At 41.5% G+C, this 20667-nt stretch overlaps 1 protein-coding gene across 3 annotated transcripts; it reads left to right on the top strand.

Annotated features, from left to right (window-relative positions):
• Positions 1–683: 683 nt before the first annotated feature.
• Positions 684–20667, top strand: LOC115149239 (LMBR1 domain-containing protein 2-B). Of its 3 annotated transcripts, none has more exons than XM_029691917.1 (18): positions 684–808; positions 6215–6432; positions 7072–7187; positions 8378–8476; positions 8699–8866; positions 9061–9271; positions 9392–9466; positions 11293–11406; positions 13717–13900; positions 14285–14466; positions 14682–14815; positions 16569–16674; positions 16765–16862; positions 18946–19049; positions 19142–19188; positions 19299–19428; positions 19673–19799; positions 19943–20667. In XM_029691917.1, exons 2-18 carry the CDS (start codon positions 6259–6261, stop codon positions 20004–20006), a joined length of 2133 nt encoding a protein of 710 aa, XP_029547777.1. In that variant the 5' UTR covers positions 684–808; positions 6215–6258; the 3' UTR covers positions 20007–20667. The 3 variants fall into 3 exon arrangements, with proteins under 3 accessions (XP_029547777.1, XP_029547778.1, XP_029547776.1); XM_029691918.1 differs by having other exon boundaries at positions 691–808; positions 6200–6432; XM_029691916.1 differs by lacking the exon at positions 684–808 and adding an exon at positions 4651–4832.

Here is a 20667-nt window from a genome sequence, read left to right as displayed (position 1 = left end):
AGACGGGTAGCCAGGAGCACACTACAACTCTCAGACATGAATTTACAAACAAAGCATTTGTGTTTAGTGAGTCCGCCAGATAAGAGGCAGTTGGGATGACCAGGGATGTTCTCTTGACAAGTGCGTGAATTGGACCATTTTCCTGTCAAAATGTAAGGAGTACTTTTGGGTGTCAGGGAAAATATATGGAGTGAAAAGTAAATTATTTTCTTCAGGAATGTAGTGAAGTAAAAGTTGTCCGAAATAGTAAAGTACAGATACCCAAAAAAACTACTTAAGTAGTACTTTAAAGTATTTTTACTTAAGTACTTTACACCACTGCAAATGGGAGTGTTCTCCCTCCTCGATACTATAGCCACATTTCATCGAAGATGCTCATGTATATCCTCCAACGGAAGAATTTGGAAATCTGCCAAACCCCCATATTGTTTTATCTATAAAATGTCTTGCACAACTAACTTCATTAGTTTTGATCACAATATGGGATCCACCCCTGTAAACATAATTTTGCCTTAGGACCATCTCATTTCATGCAAGCGCATTCACGTTCACTCTCCTCGACGAATCTCCTCGATGAACTTTGATTATTGATAAAGGGCCAATGTAACAGGCTAGGGAAGTCTCAAGGATTCTGGATCGCACTAACGTTTTAGAAACGCATACACTACCCATCATCCCCAGCTGCCATTACGCAAACCAGGAAGAACCAAGGACGTGACGCTAAATCTTCCGTGGTACACGGTAGCTGTATTTTACAATATCATAACTGTGGTACTGTGATTTTGGCTGGATCCCTAACAGTCGAATGGTGAGATAATTAAGCGTACCAGCAACACTGCGTGTGCGCGGGTCGTGGTTCGCTTATGTTAGTGAGCATTTCTGATAGGTCGTTTGTTGCTATTAAGTATTATTTCGACGGGGCCCCAAACGCGGTAAAACATCCAAGGGCAAGGCAAATGAAGTATTAGCCTGTGAAATTAGATTAATTTTTGTTGTTTAACAAGTGTGAAAGCGTCTTTGCTCGTTTGCTATTGATTAAACTACCATACCAGCTAAATACGTTGTGTGAGTTACCGTAGCAAGCAAGGTGGCGCTGTCTTTGCTCAATTAACTTGAGTGAATTCTTACATGGGCTTACATTTCTTTAGTTACTGTAATGACCCTACACTGGTGATATCTCTCTCAATTTCAATTCAATTTAAAATTAAGGGGCTTTATTGGCATGGGAAACATATGTTTACATTGCCAAAGCAAGTGAAATAGATAAACAAATGTGAAAAACAAATAATTTGCAGTAAACATTACACAAACAAAAGTTCCAAAATAATAAAGACATTTCAAATGTCATTGTCTATATACACTGTTGTAATGATGTGTAATTAGTTAAAGTACATAGGGAAAATAAATAAATTATAGGTTGTATTTACAATGATGTTTGTTCTTCACTGGTTGCCCTTTTCTTGTAGCAACTGGTCACAAATCTTGCTGCTGTGATTGCACTGTGGATATGGGAGTTTATCAAAATTGGATTTGTTTTCTATTTCTTTGTGGCTCTGTGTAATCTGAGGGAAATCTGTGTCTCTATGGTCATACATTTGGCAGGAGGTTATGAAGTGCAGCTCAGTTTCCACCTCATTTTGTGGGCAGTGTGTACATAGCCTGTCTTCTCTTGAGAGAGATCTGGCTTTGTTATGGAATGTTTGGGAATCGCTTCCTTTTAGGTGGTTGTAGAATTTAACTGCTCTTTTCTGGATTTTGATCATTAGCAGGTATCTGCTTAATTCTGCTCTGCATGCATTATTTGTTGTTTTACATTGTACACTGAGGATATTTTTGCAAAATTCTGCATGCAGAGTCTTAACTTGTGTACTATAGGGCAATGGTGTCTAGATGGAATTTGTATTCGTGGTCCTGGCAACTGGACCTTTTTTGTAACACCATTATTTTTGTCCTACTGAGATTTACTGTCAGGGCCCAGGTCTGACAGAATCTGTGCAGAAGATCTAGGTGCTGCTGTAGGCCCTCCTTGGTTGTGGACAGAAGCACCAGATCATCAGCAAACAGTAGACATTTGACTTCAGATTCTAGTAGGGTGAGGCCAGTTGCGGCAGACTGTTCTAGTGCCCTCGCCAATTTGTTTATATATGTTGAAGTGGGTGGGGCTAAAGCTGCATCCCTGTTTCACCCCCCTGGCCCACTGGAAAGAAATGTGTTTTTTGACAATTTTAGCCGTTTTAGTTTGTCAATTAGGATGTACGTGGTGAATACGTAGGAGCCACATAGCTTGTGCGCGAGTCGTGGTTCGCTTATGTTTGCTAGCTAGCATTTCTGATAGGTCGTTTGCTGCTATTAAGTATTATTTCAACGGGACCCCAAACGTGGTAAAAACATCCAAGGCAAATGAAGCATTAGCCTGTGAAATTAGATTCATTTTTGTTGTTTAACAAGTGTGAAAGTGTCTGTGTGTTTTGCCAGTTTTAACCGTACACTTGTTGTTTGTATACATGGATTTTATGATGTCATATGTTTTTCCCCCAACACCATTTTCTGTCAATTTGTATAGCAGACCCTCATGCCAAATTGAGTTGAAAGCTTTTTGAAATCAACAAAGCATGGGTGAATACGTGGTCTGCCGTACTGTAATTTGGTAAAAAGCCAATTTGCCATTTGCTCAGTACATTGTTTTCACTGAGGAAATGTATGAGTCTGATGTTAATGATAATGTAGAGGATTTTCCCAAGGTTGCTGTTGATGCATATCCCCCGGTAGTTATTGGGGTCAAATTTGTCTCCACTTTTGTGGATTGGGGAGATCAGTCCTTGGTTCCAAATATTGGGGTGACAGAGCTGAGGATGATGTTAAAGAGTTTAAGTATAGCCAATTGGAATTTGTGGTCTGTATATTTTATAATTTCATTTAGGATACCATCAACCCCACAGGTCTTTTTGGGTTGGAGGGTTTGTATTTTGTCCTGTAGTTCTTTCAATGTAATTGGAGAATCCAGTGGGTTCTAGTAGTCTTTTATAGGTGATTCTAAGATTTGTATTTGATCATGCATATGTTTTTGCTGTTTGTTCTTTGTTATAGAGCCAAAAAGATTGGAGAAGTGGTTTATCCATACATCTCCGTTTTGTTTAGTGTTTTCCAAGTGGTTCGATTATATATATTCTTCAATTACATTGAGATGATTTCTGACGTGCTTTTCCTTTTTTTGTTTTAGTGATTTGCCATAGTTTTTTTCTGGGTCTGTATTAGGGATGCGCGATATATCGGAATTGGCCGATATTAGCTAAAAATGCTAACATCGGTATCGGCAGATGTCTAGTTTAACGCCCCGATGTGCAAAACATATGTCAAAGCTGACATGCATACTTATATAATGTAGGTGCATGACGTAATGACGGCACGTAAAATGTTGTGCTATACGTGCAACACAGCATTCCTAAACTAGCCCACAATGTCTGCTGTGTGGATCGAGCAGTCATTTGAAAGAGTAACAACATTTCAGCGAGACAACTCAAAGGCAAAATCCATTGAAGCCAAGATAATGGAATTCATTGCCCTTGACAATCAACCGTTCTCTGTCGTGGGTGATGTTGGCTTTCACCAACTGGTCGAGCATCGGTACACACCACCAAGTGCGCTATTTTTCAGAAGTTGCCCTACCGGAGTTACACAGTAATAGGGTCACTGCTATTAGCTTCACAAAAAAAATAATAATAAATTCACAACATACATACTATGGAACGCGATTTGGGTCTTTGCTTGTCAAAAAAGATACAGTAGCACTGTCAAAGCTGTACAAACAAGCAAACACCGGCCACGAATGATGTGTTTACAATACCGCGTTGGTAATAAAGCATACTTTGTTCGACCGCAACTTCTGGGGTAGCTAGCTTTAGCTTGGTACCTAGCTAGCACCAATACAACTAGCCTGAAAACAATGACCAGTAGAACCTGCAGTCATTTTCATTATTCTTAGCAATGATTTAGGAATCCTTGTGAGTAAGTATTAGCTAGGTTGCCACTTGTTGTTCGACTATTGAAATTGAACTTCAGTTCATGAAAATGCATAGCTAGCCAACTACTTAACCCTGTTGCCCAAAGCTAACATTATAAGCAGGCAGCTAGCTTCATCTGGCTAGTGATGCTCGACCGGACTTGGTTATGTGTTGTGAAGCTAGCCAGAATAAGGATTAGGCACAATAGTGGAATTTGCGGGTTGCCTTCAAAATACAAGTTTGTCACTGACAGTAACGCAAATGAATATAAATAGTAGAATTATGCCAAACTTTTATTTTGAAGGCTAACGGCAAAGTCCACTATTGTGGCTAATCCTTATTGTGGCTGGCTTCACATGGATGTGTCAGACCACCATTCATCAAATAAGAACTGTCTTATAAATTAGGGTTATTTTAGATGACACCTAGCTATATAGTTATCTAGCTAACAAAAGCTACTGAAACAGATTGTCGTTTTGCTATGTTTTTGGGGAAGAACATTGTTTGCATCCATGAGCTAGCTAGGTAATGACCAATACTGTAAGTGCGCGAGACAACTTTACTAGCATCATAGCATACGTATCGATGAATCGTTGTGACATGAAATACAAGTCATAGTGTAATCAATGTGTAATAACTACTTAAAAAATGTATGAACCCGTTAAATTATTATGTGACAGAGCAGTCATATTCAGGTCCTGATTGGTCAACAAGCTTATTTGACACGCCAAATATTGTTAAATAGTATATTTTTTGACACACAAACGGCGTTCCATAGAAATGGTTGAGAATGAAACGACTGAACAAATTAACAACGAAACAGCACAGAAAGTAAGTGAAAGAAATAGATGCCAACAAAATTACTTTTTAGTGTGTGTGTAACCTTTATTTAACTAGGAAAGTCAGTTAAGAACAAATTCTTATTTACAATGACGGCCTACACCGGCCAAACCCGGATGACGCTGGGCCAATTGTGCGCTGCCCTATGGGACTCCCAATCACGGCCGGATGTGATACAGCCTGGATTCGAACCAGGGACTGTAGTGACGCCTCTTGCACTGAGATGCAGTGCCTTAGACCGCTGCGTGTGTGTGTGTTAACTATTTAACTGGACTAGAATGCTTAAGGCCGCTAAAATGTTAAATATCGGGTATCGGGTTTTTTGGCAGGGAAGATATTGGATATCGGTGCATCACTAGTTTCTATGTTTTTGGTTAGATAGGTTTCTCAATTTCTTACTTTGGTTTTTGCATTCTTCATCAAACCATTTGTCAAGGGTTTGAATTTGTGGTTACCTTATTGTTTTTTGGCATATTACCACACTGTTTTCCTTCCATCTATAGCATTTCTTAATATTATTAAGTTTCTTTGGCTTTGATGACTCATGATTGAGCAAAGCTCTGTTCAAATAGTGTGCTTTTTCTGTGCTCTATTAGGGGTGTCAGTGGACTGACTGAATGCTCTAAGAGACTCTGGGTTAGGGTCAGTAATAAAGTAGTACTACTGCCAAGAGATGAGCTATAGGTGTACCTACCATAGGAGTCCCCTCGAAGCCTACCATTGACTATGTACATACCCAGCGTCTGATAGAGCTGCAGGAGGTGTGACCAGTTTTTGTTGGTTATGTTGTCGTAGTTCTGTCTAGGGGGGCATAAGGGCGAGGGAATGCTGTCACCTCCAGGTAGGTGTTTGTCCCCCTGTGTGCTGAGGGTGTCGGGTTCTTGTCCAGTTCTGGAATTTAGGTCGCCACAGTCTAGTACAAGTCCCTAGCTAATGCCAATTGGCTTACATTATGACATTGTTTTACCACAATCATATTCATTCATGCCATTCTTTTGTTGTGTTATTGTAAACGTTTGTTTTATGTAGAGCAGAACATTCCCATTCTCATTTGATCATGCTCTAAAGGAGGAAAACAAAAGACCCTTTCAGACTCGGACAGACCAATAGGTCTTTTGTAGGAGACTCATGTCTTTGGAAGCCAATGAAAATGGGTTCATTATTTTCTCAAGTAATTGATGGAGGGGAGTGTGTCACTCAGTGAGAATTATGCTCTGCCTGAAACTTTCAAAAGTAGAGCTACTTGTTGTCTCTCTTAGTACATACACATATTTGTGTAGACCATGCAATGTTACTTTGTGATGTGATTTTTTTTCTTTTACACCCATCTATTGAATAGTCTTGGGATTTATTTGAAGGATTTCTCTCTTTAGTGACTGTGTTGCTGGTTTCGAGAGCAATAAGAGAGGCAGTCAGGATGAGTGGGGCTGCGCTGGGCATTGAGATAGTGGTGGTGTTCTTCCTGGCTCTGTTCCTGCTGCATCGCTATGCAGACTTCCGTAAGCAGCAGAGGATGGTGCTGTTTGGCACCTTGCTGGCCTGGTACCTGTGTTTCCTCATCGTCTTCATTCTTCCTCTGGACATCAGCACGGTTAGTACTATTGCCCTCCTTCACCACCAAAGCCCCATCTTATTCATTCCCTTTTTCAAGAAACACCTAACTTGGATGAAAATGGTGACCAGTAACTTGGTGTGTCTGTGTGTTTGCAGACCTTACTGATATCAAATACAATTTTATTTGTCACATGCTTCGTAAACAACAGGTGTAGACTAACAGTGAAATGCTTCCTTATGGGCCCTTCCCAACAATGCAGAGAGAAAGAAAATAGATAAATAATAGAAACACAATGAGTAATGATAACTTGGCTATATACACAAGGTACTAGTACCAAGTCAATGTGCAGGGGTACGAAGTAATTGAGGTAGATATGTACATATAACTAGGAATAAAGTGACTAACAGCAGCATATGTGATCAGTCAAAGTTTGTGCAAAAAGGGTCAATGCCGATAGTATGGGTAGCTATTTAGTTAACTATTTAACTAAACCATTTAGCAGTTTTATGGATTGGGGATAGAAGCTGTTCAGGTTCCTGTTGGTTCCAGACTTGATGCATCTGTACCGCTTGCCATGCGGTAACAGAGAGAACAGTCTATGATGTTGGTGGCTGGAGTCTAACAATTTTTAGGGCCTTATCTTCCTTTGTCTGTGTGTTTGTTTGGACCTTTCAGACAATCTACAAGCAGTGTAAGATTGATCATGAAGAACATGCCTCCGTATCCCCGGTGACCCCGCTGATATCCAATCAAACTGCAGGAAACTCCACTACGGCCACACCCACTAAAAGGTTAGTGCCTAAGCCCTAGGGTCTCATCATATGTTCATGTGTCATAGGATTAGGTTCAGCACTCAGGGTAATGACATGACAGGTCAGAGGTCAGGATTTGGTTGAACAAAACACTAGCATGTACAGTAGTTACCAAAGACCAGGGAAGAGGGTCCTAGACAGAAAGCATAAGGCAGGAACCATTGCTGTAATTCAAAACATGAGACTGAGTTTTAGCTGTCTTCTCAAAACACTTTTGCACAAGCTGATCTAAATGGGATTACCAGGCAGATTTTGTTTATCTGCTGTCACACATTAATTTGCAACAGCTAAAAGTCCACTCTCTTCCCATCGTGAAATGTCAAGTACATTGGGTCCTTTTTATACTGAACAGAAATCTAAATGCAACAATTTTACTGAGTTACAGTTCATATAAGGAAATCAGTGAATTTAAATAAATTCATTAGGCCCTAATCTATGGATTTCACGACTGGGAATACAGATATGCATATGTTGGTCACACAATGGGCATCAGGATCTCATCACAGTATTTTTGTGCATTCAAATGGCCATCGATAAAATGCAATTGTGTTCGTTGTCCGTAGCTTATGCCTGCCCATACCATAACCCCACCACCACCATGGTGTACTCTGTTCACAACACATCAGCAAACCGCACGCCTCCACGACGCCAGACACGTTGTCTGTGGTTGAGGCCGACTGGACTAACTGCCAAATTCTCTAAAACGAAGTTGGAGGAGGCTTATGGTAGAGAAATGAACATTACATTTCCTGGCAACAGCTCTGGTGGACATTCCTGCGTCAGTATGCCAATTGCACGCTCCCTCGACTTGAGACATCTGTAGTATTGACATTTACTGTGGTATTTACATGTTGCATTTATATATTTTTTCCAGTGTAGTTTTGCTTGACTGTCATTATGTACAGTGTTTTCTCCCAGACAGTCTGACATATTATCCTAATAGTCTATACAAGGCAAACATTGGAGTTTCATTGTTTGACAATGAAGATCAACGTTTATGTGCTTTGCTCCAGTATCAATTTTTTTTTTGATTCCTCCTAAATGGGTCACCATCAGTATAGTAGTAGGCAGTAGGTTTTGTATTCCCCTCCAGATGTTAATTTCTTCAGTGTTTCCAGACCTTGCTAACTGCATATCAACACTGTTTGTTTGTATGTTTTCCATGACAGTGTTCCAAAGGTGTGTTACAAGCCGTGGAGCTACATTCCGGATGGAATCATGCCTGTGTTCTGGAGGGTTGTTTACTGGACCTCTCAGTGTCTCACCTGGTGAGTGCTTGACACTGTTTGGCCTTGTATTTAATTGTACTGGAAACACTACTGATCAGAACTGGTCTCTAAGTTTGTTCATTTTGACTGATTTACTAAGAGACAGACAGACCTTCCTTATTAAGTCAACTATCTGCCTCTGTCCGTACTAGAAATGTTATCTTAAAATACACCAAAAAAAGCTCTACAGCTGCCTTAATCCAGATCTTGTTGGCTTTGCAGGCTGCTGCTGCCCTTCATGCAATCCTATGCACGCTCGGGGGGCTTCTCCATCACTGGGAAAATAAAGACGGCACTGATAGAGAACGCCATTTATTACGGGACATACCTGCTCATCTTCGGATCGCTGCTTATCTACGTGGCCGTTCACCCTCAGTGGCACCTCTCCTGGTGAGTGCACAGCAACATGGACAAATTAGACTTGGAATGTGTGCTGTTGACTACAAAAAAAAAGTGACCATTCCGCATTTCACCTCATTGTACTCTATACAACACAGTACTAATATAGAAAGGTAATTAGAAGGAACCATGTATGTCTTTGTCTCACTTAAATCTGGTTTGGTCTGTCCCTTTGTCTCTCTCAGGTATGAGCTCCAGACAATAGGCATCACTGCAGCCAACACCTGGGGCCTGTTCCTGCTGGTGCTGTTGCTAGGTTATGGCCTAGTAGAGATTCCGCGCTCGTATTGGAACGCCTCACGGCAGGGACACCTGCTCATCAAGACCTACTTCAAGGCAGCCAAGCTGATGACAGAGAAGGCTGATGCAGAAGAGAATCTAGAGGACGTCATGGAGGTAGGGAATGGTTCCTGCTCTGACTACAACATTTAAACATTATAGCGGTCTGTTTCTTAGAAACTGAGTTGAATTGTGTTTAATTGATGTCTTTCTCTATTTGCTGTTGATCTGTTTTAGGAAGTGAGAAAAGTCCAAGAATCCATCAAGTATAACCACCCACTGAGGAAGTACATCGATACTATTCTTAGAAAGGCAGGTTTTAAAGAAGGACGAAGCTTCAAACAAAGAAACAATGACATATTCTCAGTAAAGAATGTGGAGCCCAACCCCACAATGTTATTGAATGAGATGTGTGCACTCTCTCTATGTGCTTAAAGTGAGGATTAAACGAGTGAGGAATGTGAAGTGGCCTGAGAAAGTCCAGTGCCTTTGTTGATCCTAACCATAAACTTAGATAGAGGTTGCATCATTGCATCTGTCCCATTATGGGGCACTGGAATACTCTACAGTGCCTTTGGAAAGTATTCAGACCCCTTGATTTTTTTCCCACATTTTGTTACATTACAGCATTATTCTTTAATTGATTGAATTGTTTTTTTTATCCCCCTCATCAATCTCTATACAATAGCCTGTAATGACAAAGCAAAACCAGGTTTTTAGCCATTTTTGTTCATTTATGATTTTTTTAAACTATCACATTGACATAAGTATTCAGACCCTTTACTCAGTACTTTGTTGAAGCACCTTTGGCAGCAATTACAGCCTCAAGTCTTGAGTGTGACGCTACAAGCTTGGCACATGTGTATTTGGGGAGTTTCTCCTATTCTTCTCTGCAGATCCTATCAAGCTCTGCCAGGTTAGATGGGGAGCGTTGCTGCACAGCTATTTTCAGGTCTCTCCAGAGATGTTCGATCAGGTTCAAGTCCAGGCTCTGGCTGGGCCACTCAAGGGCATTCAGAGACTTGTCCCGAAGCCACTTCTGCGTTGTCTTGGCTCTGTGCTAAGAGTCGTTGTCCTGTTGGAAGGTGAACCTTCGCCCCAGTCTGAGGTCCTGAGCAGGTTTTCATCAAGGATTCTCTGTACTTTGCTCCGTTCATCTTTCCCTTGATCCTTCCTCTGAAAAACAAACCCACAGCATGATGCTGCCACCACCATGCTTCACCGTAGGGATGGTGCCAGGTTTTCTCCAGATGTGACGCTTGGCATTCAGGCCAAATAGTTCAATCTTGGATTCATCAGACCAGAGAATCTTGTTTCTCATGGTCTGAGAGTCTTTAGGTGCCTTCTGGCAAACTCCAAGTGGGCTGTCATGTTCCTTTTACTGAGGAGTGGCTTCCGTCTGGCCACTCTACCATAAAGGCCTGATTGGTGGAGCGCTACAGACAGGCTTGTCCTTCTGGAAAGTTCTCCCATCTCCGCAGAGGAACTCTAGAGCTCTGTCAGAGTGACCATCGGGTTCTTGGTCACCTCCCTAACCAAGGCCCTTCTCCCCCGATTGCTTCATTTGGCTGGGCGGCCAGCTCTAGGAAGAAAATTCTTTATTTTTTGGTACCCTTCCACAGATCTGTGCCTCGACACAATCCTGTCTCTGAGCTCTACAGAAAATTCCTTCAACTCCATGACTTAGTTTTTGATCTGACATGCACTGTCAACTGTGGGAGCTATATATGGACAGGTGTGTGCCTTTCCAACTCATGTCCAATCAATTGAATTTACCACAGGTGGACTCCAGTCAAGTTGTAGAAACATCTCAAGGATGATCAATGGAAACAGGATGCACCTGAGGTCAATTTCAAGTCTCATAGCAAAGGGTTTGAATACTTACGTTTTTATTTTTTATTTACATATCTTATTTTTAATAAATTAACAAAAATGTCGAAACCTTTTTTTCTCTTTGTTATTATAGTGTCTTGTGTGTAGATTGGTGAGAGATTTAAAAAAGTTTTTTTTTTTTTTTTAAATCCATTTTAGATTGAGGCTGTAATTCTTAACAAAATTTGGAAAAATTCAAGGGGTCTGAATACTTTCCGAAGGCACAGTATCTGTCTCTATGATCTGAACAGAGTTTTCTCTCTCAGTGCCCTGTGGAGTACCAGGAGAAGATGGGCAGAAACATGGACGACTACGAGGACTTTGATGACAAACAGAACACCTATCCTAGTGAGAAGAACCTGGTGAAGCTTCACAAACAGGTACATTTAAGAAATGTACACATTATTAGCTAGTCAACAGTTTTATTTCGCGATTTTGTGTTCTTTATTCATATTGCTGACTATATCCAGACTTTTATAAAGGGTCAATCCATTTGAGTTCAGTCACTTTTTGACAACACCCCTTTTGATTTCAATGAAACCTTCCATACATACACTAAATATACAGCAGTATGTGGGCACTCCTTAAAATGAGTGGATTTGGCTATTTCAGACACACCCGTTGCTACAGGTCTATAAAATGGAGCACACCCATGCAATCTCCATAGACAATCATTGGCAGTAGAATGTCCTTACTGAAGAGCTCAGTGACTTTCAATGTGGCACTGTCATAGGATGCCACCTTTCCAACAAGTCAATACATCCAATTTCTGCCCTGCTAGACTTGCCCCGGTCTACTAAGTGCTGTTATTGTGAAGTGGAAACATCTAGGAGCAAGAACGGGACCGCTGAAGCGCAAAGAGTGTAAACACCCACTACTGAGTTACAAACTGCATCTGGAACCATGCCAGCACAATAACTGTTCGTCAGGAGCTTTATGAAATGGGTTTCCATGGCCGAGCACCCACATATAAGCCTAAGATCCCGATGCGCAATGCCAAGCGTTGGCTGGAGTGGTGTAAAGCTCGCCACCATTGGACTCGCTGGAGTGATGACTCATGCTTCACCATCTGGCAGTCCGACAGACGAATCTGGGTTTGGTGGATGCCAGGAGAACTCTACCTGCCCCAATGCATAGTGCAAACTGTAAAGTTTGGTGGAGGAGGAATAATTGTCTGGGGCAGATTTTCCAGTGAAGGGAAATAGTAAAGCTACAGCATACAATGACATTCTAGACGTTTCTGTGCTTCCAACTTTGTGGCAAACGTTTGAGGAAGGCCCTTTCTTGTTTTCTTCATGACAATGCCCCTGTGCACAAAGCGAGGTCCATACAGAAATGGTTTGTCGATCGGCGTGGAAGAACATGACTGGCCTGCTCAGAACACCTTTTGGATGAATTGGAACACCGACTTCGATCCTGGCTTAACATCAGTGCCCGACCGCGCTAATGCTCTTGTGGCTAAATGGAAGTAAGTCCCCGCAACAATGTCCCAACATCTCGTGTAAAGCTTTCCCAGAAGAGTGGAGGCTGTTATAGCAACGAAGGGGGGACCAACTGTATATTAATGCCTGTGATTTTGAAATGAGATGTTTGACAAACAGGTGTCCACCTACTTTTGGTCATGTAGTGTAGGAATGACATTTTAAATTTAAACTTTCAAAGTGTACCACAAAGATGGTTGGAGGTCTAAACTAAGAGAATGTTGACTTTAAATTATACAGTCAATCCTCCATAGGAAACGTATTTAAATATAGAATAGACATGATCATTTAAGTTGACAGACAGTGGGTGGACTGGCAGCCTTCTTTGTGGTAGTAATTAAAAGTTATAATTTAAATTTCAATGGTGTACCAGCTAAATTGCAGTGATCTAAAGGGATAAGTCCATTCTAGGAATTCTTTTTCTATGATTGAAATGACAGCCGATGGCAGGCACAACTCAAAAACCACAGCTGATGTAAAGTAGGGTCTAAGATACAACAAATGGGAATATGGAAAAAAAATGGGAGTTTACACATTTTTAGATAATTTACATTTAACCTTTAATGTCATAATTTGTATAAAAAAACATTGTTTTCAAGAAATTATAAAATGGTTTGACAACCCTGTTTGTAAGCTTTTAAATTATATCAAACTCAACCATTTATGTTTTCCAGTGATGAAGACATGGATGTCGTATGGTTGGGTATGCAAAATGGGTTAACTTTAAGCACCTCTATCTCCTAAATGCTTTGAAATTTAGGAGATAGAGGTGCTTAAAGTTAACCAATGCTTTGGCATTTAGGTCTAAAAAGTCACTTTCTGACAACTTCTTCCATGGGGAAACATGTATGTAAATTTTGTTTATTTTTTATTTTTTAACATTTTTTTTAATAAATCAAAAGGGATGCTGTCAAAGTGATTAAATTCAAATGGATTCATGGGGATTCCGAGTGGCTCAGCGGTCTAAGACACTGCATCTCAGTGCTAGAGTTGTCACTACAGATACCCTGGTTCGAATCCAGGCTGTATCACAACCGGCCGTGATTGGGAGTCCCATAGGGCGGCGCACAATTGGCCCAGCGTCGTCCGGGTTTGGCCGGTGTAGGCCCTCATTGTAAATAAGAACTTGTTCTTAACTGACTTGCCTAGTTAAATACAAATTTACTCTAAACCCTAGTTTGAGGATGTGGTTCTTTTGTGAATGGTCAGGTGATCTACGCAGTGCAGAGGCACAACAGGACCCATGTCCAGTGGCAGATCCTCCTGCAGCAGGCTATGCACCTGGAGGACGTGGCCAAGAATGAGACCAGCTCAGCCCACCAGTTTGTTCACAGCTTCCCCTCCACAGAACCAACTAGCTGGCTCAGCCCATACTTATACACTCCTACTGTAGGTGGGTCACACAGATCCTCACAGTTCACACCTGGGTCAACTCTACAACTGAGGGTTCACTCACACCTACAAACAAAGCATGAAGCAGGTTGAACTTCTTTAGAAAAACAGCCCTAATGTTGTAAACCTCATCATTATGTTGTCATCTAGAATCACACTTATTTATTTTCCAAGCAATAGCGCAACATATTTTACATACAGCAGGTTTTTAAAGGACCGAAGAGTTTAGTCTACGTCGTGTTTTCATTTTTACCATAGACAAAATGATTCCCATACTGGTATTGTCACAGCCTTATACAGTCTTCCATTCCTCTCCTCACTTGGAATTTTACTCAATTTCTAAGATCCTTGGAGAGATTTATGTGTTTATGTTGTTCTTCTCCAGAGTGGTACTGGGAGTGCCTGCTGAGACAGTGGTTCTACCGGCTGCTGGCTGTGTTGCTGTCTCTGTTCTCTGTGGGTGTGGTGTGGTCTGAGTGCACCTTCTTCAGCACCCGGCCCGTCCTCTCACTCTTCGCTGTCTTCATCCAGCTCGCTGAGAGAGACTACAACTACTTGTACATCGAGGTGAGACGCCAAAGGAAAGCAATTACACCAATTAGTACAGTAGTACACCGGTATCTGGTAATATCTGTATAGAAAGAAAGTTGAACACACTCTACATGCTCCCAAAAACATTGTTGTCTGATCATATCAACATCCAGTGGGTTTCTGTTGTGTATGCATAATTCAATTAGAGGTTGTCGGGTCTCTCACATAAAGGTTATTGTTTTGTCCGCTAGATGGCGTGCTTCATCACCATCTTCTTCCTGTGTACCTGCGTTTACTCCACTGTGTTCCGGATCCGAGTGTTCAACTACTACTACCTGGCCTCACACCACCAGACTGACGCCTACAGCCTGCAGTTCAGTGGCATGTGAGTGGGTGGTAGAGCGATGTGAGGAGAGGAATGTGGTTCTGATTAGACAGCATTAGCTAAGTATTGATCTCGTAAACAGATCTATTTAAACATAACCGGTACTGTCGAATCTGTGGGATTACAAGTAGTAGTATTTCCTGTGTTTGGGTTTTTCGTTGCTGGTTATTTGGACAGATCACGATTTCATAGGTGTTTGCGTCTTTCGAATTTCGAGGGGGGGACATTCGGCCCGTAACTTTCAAAGAGTGTGTGGAGCTCCCCGTTCTGCTCCTCGTTCTTTCATCTCTTCTCTTAACACGTATGGACCCAGAACTTAATTGAGCAGCTGACCAATTACGTGAGACTTTAGTTCTGGTTTAACCATGATTAGCTAAGTATCAAAGAGACAAAACGTCTGTCGAAATTATGTATATGGTGAAAATTGAGGAAATTGACATTCAGAAAGTGGTGTGTATTTTTAGTTTGGCTGTATTTGTGTGGACAGAACTAAACTCAGCAAAAAAGGAAACGGCCCTTTTTCAGGACCCTGTCATTCAAAGATATTTGGATTTTTACAATTTAACTTCACAGATCTTCATTGTAAAGGGTTCAAATACTGAACGTGCACCTGTGGAACGGTCGTTAAGACACTAACAGCTTACAGACGGTAGGCAATTAAGGTCACAGTTATGAAAACTTAGGACACTAAAGAGGCCTTTCTACTGACTCCGAAAAGCACCAAAAGAAAGATGCCCGGCTCATCTGCATGAATGTGCCTTAGGCATGCTGCAAGGAGGCATGAGGACTGCAGATGTGGCCAGGGCAATGAATTGCAATGTCCGTACTGTGAGACGCATAAGACAACGCTACAGGGAGACAGGATGGACAGCTGATCGTCCTCACCAGGGGTGAGTTTTGTCTCACCAGGGGTGATGGTCGGATGTGCGTTTATCGTCGAAGGAATGAGCATTCCACCGAGGCCTGTACTCTGGAGCAGGATTGAGGTGGAGGGTCCGTCATGGTCTGGGGTGGTGTGTCACAGCATCATCAGACTGCGCTTGTTGTCATTGCAGGCAATCTCAACGCTGTGCGTTACAGGGAAGACATCCTCCTCCCTCATACGGTACCCTTCCTGCAGGCTCATCTTTACATGACCCTCCAGCATGACAATGCCACCAGCCATACTGCTCGTTCTGTGTGTGATTTCCTGCAAGACAGGAATGTCAGTGTTCTGCCATGGCCAGCGAAGAGCCTGGATCTCAATCCCTTTGAGCACGTCTGGGACCTGTTGGATCGGAGGGTGAGGCTAGGACCATTTCCCCCCCAGAAATGTCTGGGAACTTGCTGGTGCCTTGGTGGAAGAGTGGGGTAACATCACATAACAACAACTGGCAAATCTGGTGCAGTCCATGAGCAGGAGATGCACTGCAGTACTTAATGCAGCTGGTGGCCACACCAGATACTGACTATTACTTTTTGATTTTGACCCTCCCTTTGTTCAGGGACACATTATTCCATTTCTGTTTGTCACATGTCTGTGGAACTTGTTCAGTTTATGTCTGTTGTTGAATCTTATGTTCATACAAATATTTACACATGCTGAAAATAAACGCAGTTGGCAGTGAGAGGACGTTTCTTTTTTTTTATGAGTTTATACTGTATTTGGACAGCCATACTTCACAATGTCCATACATCCCTTACTTTGCATCAGGTATATGTTTGTGTAACATGAAAAATGTTAAATGTCTAATGTCGTCTTGTTGCTCTTTAGGCTGTTCTGCCGTCTGACCCCTCCTCTGTGTCTGAACTTCCTGGGTCTGATCCACATGGACTCTGCCATCTCCCACCAATTGAAGGAGCAGACGGCCTACACCTCTGTAAGACACAGCACATCCTTCTGACACTGATGGAACATATTCGTTGATGTATCATCAATATGAGGAAAATAACACGTCACTCCTCTGCAGATCATGGGTTCTATGAGGGTCCTATCGTTCATCGCTAATGGCTTCTATATCTACTACCCCATGCTTATATTGCTGCTATGTATCGCTACCTACTTCAGGTGAGTCTAGCCTGCTGTTTAGATGATGAAATTACAATACATTCGTGGTGTAGACAAACACATCAATAATACTACGATACAGAATATCAACTTTCTCTTCTACAAGGAGTACTCCACCAATGACCCAAAAGGATTATCAGCACACATAAGTTAGCCCTAAATATTTCTAAAACTAAAAGCATTGTATTTGGAACAAAACACTCACTAAACCCTAAACCTCAACTAAATCTAGTAATAAATAATGTGGAAATTGAGCAAGTTGAGATGACTAAACTGCTTGGAGTAACCCTAGGTTGTAAACTGTCATGGTCAAAACATATTGATGCAGTAGTAGCTAAGATGGGGAGAAGTCTGTCTATAATAAAGCGATGCTCTGCCTTCTTAACAACACTATCAACAAGGCAGGTCCTACAGGCCCTAGTTTTGTCACACCTGGACTACTGTTCAATCATGTGGTCAGGTGCCCCAAAAAAGACTAAGGAAAATTCCAATTGGCTCAGAACAGGGCAGCACGGCTGGCCCTTGGATGTACACAGAGAGCTAATATTAATAATATGCATGTCAATCTCCTGGCTGAACGTGGAGGAGAGATTGACATAATCACTACTTTTATTTACCGTAATTTCCGGACTATAAGCCGCAACTTTTTTCCCACGCTTTGAACCTCGCAACTTAAACAATGACGCGGCTAATATATAGATTTTTCCCACTTTCACATTTTTTTTCTCCAAAAAAACACATTCTGTGACGTGCTCCGTTTTTTGGCGCATGAAGCTTTCATTAGACCAATGAAATTGCCGAACGGGTTAAGGTCAAACAACTTTTTTGTTTACTGTTTAGATTAAATCGAGCGCTCTCAAACTTCCCATCATTCTGATTACGGTAGTCATTTTGTCACCCTCATCATGGCAAAGACACGGAGAAATGCATATGATGCAGCTTTCAAGTTGTAGGCGATTGATCTGGCTGTTGGAAAAGGAAATAGAGCTGCTGCACGGGAGCTTGGTCTTAATGAGTCAATGATAAGACGTTGGAAACAGCAGCGTGAGGAAGTGTCTTAGTGCAAAAAGACAACTAAAGCTTACTGCAAATTTATTTTTTGTTACAAGCCGTGTTTCATTAAAGCCTATTTATTTTTGTTACAAGCCGTGTTTCATTAAAGCCTATTTATTTTTGTTACAAGCCGTGTTTCGTTAAAGCCTATTTATTTTTGTTACAAGCCGTGTTTCGTTAAAGCCTATTTATTTTTGTTACAAGCCGTGTTTCATTAAAGCCTATTTATTTTTGTTACAAGCCGTGTTTCGTTAAAGCCTATTTATTTTTGTTACAAGCCGTGTTTCGTTAAAGCCTGTGTAAAGTTCATTTGTTTCAATGTACCGGTAGGCACCTGCGGCTTATAGACATGTGCAGCTTATTTATGTTCAAAATAATATTTTTTTTAAAATTCAGTGGGTGCGGCTTATATTCAGGTGCGCTCAATAGTCCGGAAATTACGGTATAAGAGGTATTGACATGTTGAATGCACCGAGCTGTCTGTCTAAACTACTGGCACACAGCTCGGACACCTATACATACCCCAAAAGACATGCCACAAGTGGTCTCTTCACAGTCCCCAAGTCCAGAACAGACTATGGGAGGCACACAGTACTACATAGAGCCATGACTACATGGAACTCTATTCCACATCAAGTAACTCATGCCAGCAGTAAAATTATATTTAACATTTTTAAAAAACGGATTAAAAAAACACCCTTATGGAACAGCGGGGACTGAGAAGCAACACAAACATTGACACACACACACACACGATTAACATACGCACTATACATACACATGGATTTAGTACTGTAGATATGTGGTAGTGGTGGAGTAGGGGCCTGAGGGCACACAGTGTGTTGTGAATGTATTGTAATGTTTTTAAAATAGTATAAACTGCCTTCATTTTGCTGGACCCCAGGAAGAGTAGCTGCTGCTTTGGCAGGAACTAATGGGGATCCATAATAAATACAAATGCCTACATACTGTGCAAGAACAAGTATTGATTTTATGGCAGATCATCACTGATTCTGTATGAATCCTTTAGCCTGGGTACCCGCTGTCTGAACCTCCTGGGCTTTCAGCAGTTCGTGGGAGACAATGAAATGACCTCTGACCTGATTGATGAGGGCAAGGAGCTCATTCGACGAGGTTTGTTCCCACTTGATCTGAATGAAAACCATTTGACAGTGGAAAAAGTTTGTGTTGTCAACTCAAACCACTGATTTCTGTGTTTCTGACAGAGAAAAGAAAGCGCCAAAGGACAGAGGATGGAGAGAACCGGCGAAGGGTGAGTCCCTAGATAAAGTTTTCCATGCCCTTTTTAGTATGTGTGTTGGTTGTTATTTTTGCAGAGTAACGGATCAAGGCGTTAACGTCAGGCTTGTGCCTGTGTTCTAGGAGTGGAAGGAGCGTTATGGTAACACTCGGGAAGACACCGCCAGTAACAGGAATAGAAATGAAGCCGCAGAAATGACGGAGACCAACTACTCTGATACTGTGCCTATCCCTAACACTAACCCTAACAGACGTAAGTGATTGGTCGCAAAACCTACTTACATTACATTGTGCTTGTTTTCTACACTTAAGCTAGATTTTACTCATTGCTTTTGTTATACAATGAATCAATGTTTTGTTTGCTCTTGTGGAGTCATGGCTTTTCTTGATGGCACGAAGGATACACCCCAACTTAATAAAAAAAAAGTCCCTTATTACATGTATCTGAATTGAACTGCGGAAGGCATTGGTATTGATCATTGTTTTTTCTTCAACAGAGGCAAAGTACTCTCGGACTGGCAGAAGAACAGAGAGAGATTCTATAGAACTTCTCGAGGACGCAGAGCCTTTGGACTTCAATGCAGAGACTCTTTTAGACGACCCTCTTGAAGCAGACTCCACCAGGTAAGAGGTCCTCTACTCCCCACTTTATCTAAATAAGTGTGTTAGTTTCACTTTCTGCTCTGCTGTGGATGATACCTGTAAGCAAATAACACAAAGTGTGTGCTGTTAAACATATATGTGTACTTTGCCTCTCCATTTTGCAGGCATGTACCAGGCAGGTACCTGTCCATGTCCTCGTCACGGAGCAGAATCTTTGATGATGTTTGAGAAGAGTAGCGAGGGAGAGTCGAAGGAACAGGAAAGCTAAATATTGCACATTAATTTTCATCCTCCACTAATCCACCTTGCAGGGAAGACAATACGAAGGAGAGAGACTCTCAGGCTCTGTGAATGTAGCACGACCTCTTATCTTCCACTCCACTGTTGGCATGATGTATCTGCTGCTCCTTGTCTCCAATAGCTTGTCTTCTGTCAGAACACTCCAGTGGCTGTTGACATACACTTCCCCATTCGACTGATAGCTGTCCTCCCCTGTGCAGCATGTCATGAATGTAGATCCGTACCCCATTTGGGCTCATCACCTTTTCTCATCCGTTAAACCACTTCGTCATTTCTGTTATTATGCATGAATTTCCGTTCAAGGTCCTCTTCCTGTTGTATCCCCTGTTATCTTTACAATGGGTGTATAAAGTGTGTCTTACCTCAAAAATCTGGTTGATGGGCTGATTACATTGTTCATAATTTTGATGAGAAGATAAGTAATCACTACTAATTGAAGGATATTTTTGGAGGAAGACTTATTTAAAATGTATGAAGTTGTATTTAACCCCCGAAAAGTTACTAACTTTCTACTTATTTAAGTGTCAGCAAAATAGAAATAGAAAAAATTATCACTGTTTCAATTTTTCAACAAAGGTTACAAAAAAAA

Source organism: Salmo trutta, chromosome 15, assembly GCF_901001165.1.
Source record: "Salmo trutta chromosome 15, fSalTru1.1, whole genome shotgun sequence".
Classification (NCBI taxonomy): domain Eukaryota; kingdom Metazoa; phylum Chordata; class Actinopteri; order Salmoniformes; family Salmonidae; genus Salmo; species Salmo trutta.
This window is presented reverse-complemented; position numbering and strand designations above follow the sequence as displayed.

Coding starts and splice junctions, on each gene's coding strand:
- LOC115149239 (XM_029691916.1), top strand. Junction 9,272..9,391: donor ATCTAGAGGACGTCATGGAG/GTAGGGAATGGT, acceptor GATCTGTTTTAG/GAAGTGAGAAAAGTCCAAGA. Junction 19,800..19,942: donor CTTGAAGCAGACTCCACCAG/GTAAGAGGTCCT, acceptor TCCATTTTGCAG/GCATGTACCAGGCAGGTACC.